At 44.2% G+C, this 7,468-nt stretch overlaps 3 protein-coding genes across 3 annotated transcripts; 2 read left to right on the forward strand and 1 right to left on the reverse strand.

Annotated features, from left to right (window-relative positions):
- Positions 1-2,685: 2,685 nt before the first annotated feature.
- LOC126568693 (DNA mismatch repair protein Mlh1) lies at positions 2,686-4,852 on the forward strand. The gene is made up of 2 exons (XM_050225210.1): positions 2,686-3,982; positions 4,114-4,852. The coding sequence occupies exons 1-2, from the start codon at positions 2,697-2,699 to the stop codon at positions 4,841-4,843; spliced, it is 2,016 nt and encodes a 671-aa protein (XP_050081167.1). The 5' UTR covers positions 2,686-2,696; the 3' UTR covers positions 4,844-4,852.
- A 70-nt stretch (positions 4,853-4,922) lies between these two features.
- Positions 4,923-5,541, reverse strand: LOC126567680 (succinate dehydrogenase assembly factor 2, mitochondrial). Its single transcript, XM_050223897.1, has 3 exons — positions 5,521-5,541; positions 5,273-5,460; positions 4,923-5,206 (listed from the first exon to the last, which is right to left on the reverse strand). The coding sequence occupies exons 1-3, from the start codon at positions 5,539-5,541 to the stop codon at positions 4,924-4,926; spliced, it is 492 nt and encodes a 163-aa protein (XP_050079854.1). The 3' UTR covers position 4,923.
- A 457-nt stretch (positions 5,542-5,998) lies between these two features.
- On the forward strand, positions 5,999-7,076 carry LOC126568354 (arginine-hydroxylase NDUFAF5, mitochondrial). The gene is made up of 2 exons (XM_050224816.1): positions 5,999-6,148; positions 6,223-7,076. Exons 1-2 carry the CDS (start codon positions 6,009-6,011, stop codon positions 7,073-7,075), a joined length of 993 nt encoding a protein of 330 aa, XP_050080773.1. The 5' UTR covers positions 5,999-6,008; the 3' UTR covers position 7,076.
- The last annotated feature ends 392 nt before the right edge of the window (positions 7,077-7,468 follow it).

The raw sequence follows: 7,468 nt of genomic DNA on the forward strand, positions 1-7,468 counted from the left end.
GCTTAGAGAACGTATTCGTGGATGTTGCGAAAATATTGAAACAATTCATTGTAACAGTGGAGCAAGATCTTTGTTACTATGGGTAATGCTTTATGGTGGATGAAAGAATATTCAACTACTTAGAAAGCACTACACTTCATTCAATAGCTTCGTTGACACTCAACCGAATGGCAAGTAAAGCAGAATGAAAGTTTAAAACCATCCAGGCCTATTTAAAAGCACAGTATCCTCACAGAACCTCGTGCTCGGAAGTGTTAGCGCCGTGTGGTAGGACGGACATATTTTTAAAATTCTCACACAGCTGTTGAGCTGAACGAAGGTGACGATGTGTGCATGGGGAACCAACAAGCTGTATGCGGTAAAAAATGCTTCATACCCAATGCAGTATTCGTCTCTCCTAGTGATTGTCTCGTCGGTAGTAATTATCACAAATTTTCGACAACATTTTTGTCCCTTCGAAGTCCAGTTTCGAATTTTATACTTCATATAGTGAGGTATAAAATTTAGGAAAATTTATATTGTACAAATTTAGGAAACACAAAAGATTTGACGTTTCCTGGATTTCTAGAGAAGAGTCTAGAGGAAAAAATTAACATCTAGAAAAGATCATATTAATCTTCTTAACAAACAGAATAACTTAACCATCTCCACATATCTCGCCGTACACAAGACGGAACATCCTTGCTACTGGAATATAATCAAATCATGTCAAAAAAAAAAAATGTGGGAATGCGAATATATCTATAAAAAGTAGAACTTTTAGAAGAAACTTGAAAGAGTGCCATTAAATTCTTGTAGTAATTAAAATAAACAAAAATAGTTTCCAAACACTCAACACTTCACAGCCCAGTGTACTTCTCGCAACGCGTTGCCATGGTAAACAGAGAGTGCAAGAGTACATAAAACCTGCAGCGGAGCATCTCCATATTGGGGGATTTGTATCAATCAGCTGATCCATGTTGACCTCTAGAACAAGTTGAAGATTTTCCGTAACTTGTTCCAAGCCCATCTTAGGTCTATTTGTACGGTTCGGATTCTTTTGATTTTCTGCTCCGATTGCCACCAACCACCAGCTAGATTTCCTAACGCCCCACTCACGCTCATTCAAAAAAACCACCCCAAGAAAAGTGGTGGGATGTGGCATCGCAAGCATCGGCCAGGTACACGAAAATATACCGCCAACAACCGGGGAACAAGCGGGTTTTTTGAGCTGCGCTTTGACACGTTTTTATTTTTACACACTCGCGACACCAACACTGACACTGGTGATGCAAAGACAACAGCGAAGCAACACACTCGCGGAATCGCGCGCGCACGTCGCGCAAATGGTCGGTTGTGCTGATTTTTTTTTTCTTTTGTGCCAACTACTAGACCGCCTAGCTTTTTCTAGCCGCTATTTAACGTCGTCTCAGCCACACACATCCACCCAGACACACATCCACACACGCCGAATACCGAAAATGGCCCAAGCCATGGGGTTGAGAAAATTATGCATTTTTCGCCCCGATTGCCCTTAAACTCTGCACACAAACGCACCCACTTATCGACACTTTTAATTCCAAAGGGACGGGCTAGAACAATAACGAACGAAACCGCAACCAAAACACCACAGCATAGTTATGCTTCTAGTTGGCCATAAAAAACGGTGGCCCTTTTTTTCCACACAGCACAACGCACATACACAGCACGAGTTCTATTTTGCACCTACTTCGTCGGTCTTCACTTTTCTATCACTCTCGGTACAAGAATTCGTGTTGTTAATCCTTTTTCGATAATCAGATAATTAACTTCATTTACCTTCGGAAAGGATTTACTAAAAACGAAAAAATAAAAAATAACGGAGCGGTACACTACGGCCGCGAGTAGCCGCGCAACCGGCCAGTTCAACGTCGCGATGAGTTTTGACGGTTTAGCGCTTTCGCGTGCAGCTACGAAGGGTGGCGAATGTGTGTTTTATGTTGCACGAACACACCACCCCACGGGAAAGCTTTCGGTGCTGTAAACGTCAGATGTTTCAGCGGTGTCAAACGCTTTTGGCTGTTTTCTCAAGTTTTCAAGCAGAATCTTGAAGGCCTCGGGCCACGAGAGATTTCAAAACCAAAATTTCTGGATCTTATGAGTGATTGTGAACTTTTCCTCGCTTTAATCCCTTTATGAGAACCTGACGCAACACGGGGCAATGGAGAAAAGAATGAAATTAAAAATTTGAGATTTTTTGACAGTTTCGCGTCGATTTCAATAGGTTGAAATTTGCACTAGCCCAGGATTTTTAAATGTTAAAAACAATTCCTCAACTGTTTTTCCAGTAGTCGTGAAAACGTTCTCAAAAATTGACATAAAGCTACACAAAAAGTCAGTTTTGAGCAAAAATTTTATCAGCATTGTTGTCAACTTTTTTTTTATTTATGAAGGACGGCTGTTTTTGTCACCTTAATGACGTGGAATTTCTGCGAGAACATTTTTCTGAAAAGCCTAAAAGCTCTGTTTTGAGAAGGTTGAGAAGGTTACAAATTTTTCAGCTCTCGTGCCCCTGAGTCTACAAAATCATTACTTGCTATATGAAGGGTTTAGAAGTGCGCAGGGCTCGAATCGAGTAGTTCGAGTTTCCATACGCGCGCGGCAAAAGCATAAACAAAAACTGTTAGTAAACAAATGTGGTGTTGCGCGCTCGTAGGCAGCATTAATCTGCATTAAGAATGGATCCAGGAATAATTCGCAAACTAGACGAAGTGGTCGTGAATCGCATCGCGGCCGGTGAAATTATTCAACGACCAGCAAATGCTCTGAAAGAAATGATAGAAAACAGCATCGACGCCAAAGCAACGAGCATCCAAATTACGGTCAAAGCGGGAGGTTTACGCTCACTGCAGATACAGGACAACGGTACCGGCATACGGCGAGAAGATTTAGCGATTGTGTGTGAACGATTTACCACCTCCAAGCTAAAAACGTTCGACGATCTTTCCTCCATCAGTACGTACGGATTTCGTGGCGAAGCGTTGGCCAGTATTAGCCATGTGGCGCACCTTACGATTATCACGAAAACGAGGACCGAAAAGTGTGGCTTCAAGGCGTGCTACGAAGATGGTAAGCTAAAGGGTGATGTTAAACCAATCGCCGGTAACCAAGGTACGCAAATCACGGTGGAAGATCTGTTTTACAATGTACCGATGAGGAAGCAAGCACTGAAAACACCGAACGAAGAGTTTCAGCGCATCTCGGATATGGTCAGCAAGTACGCGGTACACAATCCGCAGGTTTGTTTTACACTGAAAAAGTTCGGCGAGTCGGCATGCATCAGAACGCAACCGAATGGGACGATTGTGCAGAACATTGGCACTATTTATGGAGCTGCCATCGGCAAGGCCTTGATTGCGATCGACACACGGGATGATATACTGAAGCTGTCGGTCGAAGGATACGTGTCGAACGTAAACTTTTCGCTTAAGAAAGGTATTTCGCTGCTGTTTATAAACCATCGGGCGGTCGAGTGTAACGCACTGAAGAAAGCGATCGATTCGATTTACGCACTTTATCTACCGAAAGGAAGTGCACCGTTCGTGTACCTTTCGCTGGAACTAAATCCCCAGAATGTGGACGTTAATGTGCATCCGACCAAGCACGAGGTTCACTTTCTGCATGAGGAAAAAATTGTCGAGAAGGTGAAATTGCTCGTGGAGGAAGCTTTGCTCGGTGGGAATGCGGCACGTTCGTACACGCAGGCACTGTTGCCGGGAGCAAATAAACCATTGGATGCGACGAAAACGAACGATTCGATGGTTGGTGGAGATAATAAACCAAGGCTGGATTACAAACTGGTGCGAACAAGCCACAGTGAGCAGAAGCTGGATAAGTTCTTCAATGTAAGTGGAAGCAGCAGTGGACTCTCGGTGCAGGCGAAAGATAAGCCACCGGATGGGAAACCGGTGGAACCGAAGCTAACCCAAGCTTCCCCGGCCAGGAAGAAAAAAGCCGTTAAAAAGTGAGTATTGGCCATTTTCTTTCAAATAAGGGTGTTTACGACCGCCTTAAGACCGAATTAAAGTGCAAAACTTATCCAGATAGCCGGTCATTGAAATTAGGCTTAACTGACTTTATTTTTTCTTTTTAAAGGGAAACGAGACTCTCCAGCATCCACACACTGCGGCTACAGGTGGAATCGGATGGGGATGAAAATTTGCGTAAAATATTTTGCGAGCTAACCTACGTCGGTACAATCGATCGCGATCAGGTGCTGATCCAGTACGACACCAAGCTATACCTGTCCCAAACACAACCACTAGCGACGGAACTGTTCTACCAGCTGTTGTTATTTAATTTCGGTAATTTCGAACGACTAACATTCTCCGAACCGCTCGAAATTGCCCGCTTAATACATCTGGCACTGGCCGATCCAAGCAGTGGCTACAACGAAGAAGAGGACGGACCAGCCGATGAGCTGGCGACCGTTATCGTCGAAAAGCTTGTCAGCAAAGCACCTATTTTGCGTGAATATTACAATCTTTCGATTCGTAAGGATGGTTACCTGGAATCGTTACCGAAGCTGCTGGATAATTACATTCCCTCAATAGTGTTTCTTCCCATGTACATCGTACGCTTGGCGACCGAAGTCGAGTGGGACGAAGAGATTGAATTTTTCCGCACATTTAGCCGTGAAACGGCCAATTTTTTCTCACGCCTGGCACTTACCAAACCAGACGCCGAGTACCGATGGGAGCTGGAGCATGTGATTTATCCTGCCGTACGAAACCAGCTCATACCGCCGAAGGAATTCACTACAAATGGATGTCTTCTGCAGCTAACGAGTCTTCCTGAGCTGTACCGAGTGTTTGAACGATGCTAATAACAAACAGACACGTGGCGGTTGAATGAATCTGTTTAAATAAATACTCTTATTGTTTTTACACGAAACGTTTTGTTCCGTTAGGCTTTGGCGTACAGATCTGGCTGTGTAAATCGTTGCTCACGATCGTTGTTTTTGACGTGCGCTTTCAGCATGTTCATCACCTCGTTGTCGTATTCTTTCGGAGTCGGTTTTACGCCCGTGGCCCAGTAGAAAATGTCCCAATCGTTCGAGGGAAGATTAATGAGCCGATCGTACAGCTTCGTTTGTGCGGGATCCATTGCGGCAAGATACTTGGCGGCAAAGGTGCTCAGCAGCAGACCGTTCTCGAGCATACCACGCTTGCGGGATTGGTAAAGTAGGCTGTAAACAAATTCGTTTGCTTTAGTCACGAGTGCCGTAAAATCAGATATACAAGTGCATTTGTACCGAGACTTTTGCAGCTGTAGTGGTTCATTTTTCTTCTCTTTGTACTCCGGAATTGGGAGGGATTTGTCTTCTAGGTCAATCATCGGTGTTGGTGGACGGTAGCCATCGGTTGAGTTGTAAGCAGGCGCACCGGTTGAAATCAACCGTGCTGCCCATCCATTCGGCACCACCGTACGATTGATGAGGTGCTACAATGAGAAACCGTAATTAGTTGCGAATAATGCAAAATAATCGAAAAAAGCGCTTACCAGAGCCGGAATACGAAACATTGCGAAATTGCGGAAAAGAATTTGCCTATAAATATTATGTAAAAGCTTCGTGCGTGCGTCCAAGAGCAAAACAAATAACGTTTTGACAGGAAAATGTCAGCTAACGAGCGAACAAAGATGACTGCTCGAAACAAGGGTTACAAAAAAAATAACTTAGTATTTATTTGAAAAAAATATGCAATCAAAAAATTCCGCACCACTTACTACACTATTTGTCTAATATTTCCATACCAAATGTAGTAAAATCGACTTCATCAAATGTCATGATATTTAACGAGGAGTGAACCTCAGTGCATTGCGATAGGAGCTTTCAATGTTGTCAATTGTGCAATCCAAAACAATGGTGCCGGAAAAGTGAAATTTTGCTGTGAATTGTACCCTTTTACAACTGGTTGAAATGTATGATTGACAAAGTATATAATACAGCAGACTCTCTATAAAGTGTTCATACACCAGCGTTACATAAAATGTTCCCAATGCTCGGGAAAACGGTGCGAGCTGGTTCCTCCGCTGTGTTGCAGCAGCACCACCGGCACTTCTGCACACCGGTTGTAAATATATTCGATCGTAATGTAAAACGATTGCAGCGAGAACGTGCCGCCCAAAGGTATGCGTATTGTACGAAATAGAGTTGGGGTAAAATTTCAACTTTCATCTCAACATGGGCGAACAATATTCCAGGGAAGATGTGGAGTTGTACGACTACATCAAGGAGGAGGTTGGTTACCGGTTAGCGGACCGTATATTCGACATTAAGCGCCAGTTTACGAACGCGGTCGATCTCGGTGCCGGTCGGGGCTACGTCACGAACCACGTGCTGGGCGAAACGGTACAGAAGCTTACCGCCATCGATCTTAGCCCTGCCATGCTGTCACAGATCAAGGGCTCGCCCGGATTAGATTTTAGCATCCGCGAGATGGACGAGGAACGGTTCCAGTTTGAGGATGATTCGCTCGATCTTGTGGTGTCCAGCTTAAGCATGCACTGGATCAACGATCTGCCGGCCTGCTTTCGGGCGGTTAATCGTGCACTCAAACCGGACGGGGTGTTTATCGGTGCTATGTTCGGGGGTGATACACTGTACGAGCTGCGTTCGGCACTGCAGCTAGCGGAACAGGAACGGAAAGGTGGTTTAGCACCGCACGTATCGCCTTTTACACAGATCCGCGATGTGGGAATGCTCCTAAACCGGGGTGGCTTTACGATGCTAACCATCGATACGGACGAACTGGTGATCGGTTATCCGTCCATGTACGAGCTGATGTTCGATCTGCAGGGTATGGCGGAGAGTAATGCGGCCTTCAACCGACCGTTGCACGTTGGGCGCGATACACTGATGGCAGCTGCAGCTATTTATAAAGACATGTACGCCCGAAAGGATGAAGGTGTGCAGGCTACGTTTCAGATCATATTCTTCGTCGGATGGAAACCGTGCGCTAGTCAACCGCAGCCGGCAGAGCGTGGATCCGGCACGGTTTCACTGAAGGATCTCGGGAAGGTAATGACACCGAAGGGTTCGGGATGTAAAAATTAAAAGCCAGACGAAAAGTTTGTTAAGTTTGACCACGTATTATAGGTAAGAATGGGTTATATTTTAAAAAGATTTTGGTTTGAAAACAAAAAAAAACACGAACAAAAAATGTCCTCTTAAAGAGCTTCTACCACTACTACTAAAAGCCCTTTCTTCCTAAACAACCCAACAAAACGATGTAAAAGATGTAACAAACTAAAACAAAAAGAAAATTTGAATAAAATAAACGCGAAATATAAAGAATTCTTCGCCCCCTCCTCAAGTACTGCAGCTGACTTATTATGCGTAAGCACAGTTTTATAAACCGATTTCACCATCACCATTTTTGTTGCTGTTGTCCTGTGGCAATATATATCTACACACTATTGTGAGCGTTAAGCCTAATAAAACATTATT

Source organism: Anopheles maculipalpis, chromosome 2RL, assembly GCF_943734695.1.
Source record: "Anopheles maculipalpis chromosome 2RL, idAnoMacuDA_375_x, whole genome shotgun sequence".
Lineage (NCBI taxonomy): Eukaryota > Metazoa > Arthropoda > Insecta > Diptera > Culicidae > Anopheles > Anopheles maculipalpis.

Bases quoted from the DNA above. Each gene is read 5' to 3' on its own strand.
- LOC126568693 (XM_050225210.1), top strand. From the start codon at position 2,697: ATGGATCCAGGAATAATTCGCAAACTAGACGAAGTGGTCGTGAATCGC. The intron at 3,983-4,113 runs GTGAGTATTGGC...TTCTTTTTAAAG, and splicing joins AAGAAAAAAGCCGTTAAAAA to GGAAACGAGACTCTCCAGCA.
- LOC126567680 (XM_050223897.1), bottom strand. From the start codon at position 5,541: ATGTTTCGTATTCCGGCTCTG. The intron at 5,461-5,520 runs GTAAGCGCTTTT...TTCTCATTGTAG, and splicing joins TGTTTCGTATTCCGGCTCTG to CACCTCATCAATCGTACGGT. The intron at 5,207-5,272 runs GTACAAATGCAC...ATTTGTTTACAG, and splicing joins CTACAGCTGCAAAAGTCTCG to CCTACTTTACCAATCCCGCA.
- LOC126568354 (XM_050224816.1), top strand. From the start codon at position 6,009: ATGTTCCCAATGCTCGGGAAAACGGTGCGAGCTGGTTCCTCCGCTGTG. The intron at 6,149-6,222 runs GTATGCGTATTG...ACAATATTCCAG, and splicing joins CGAGAACGTGCCGCCCAAAG to GGAAGATGTGGAGTTGTACG.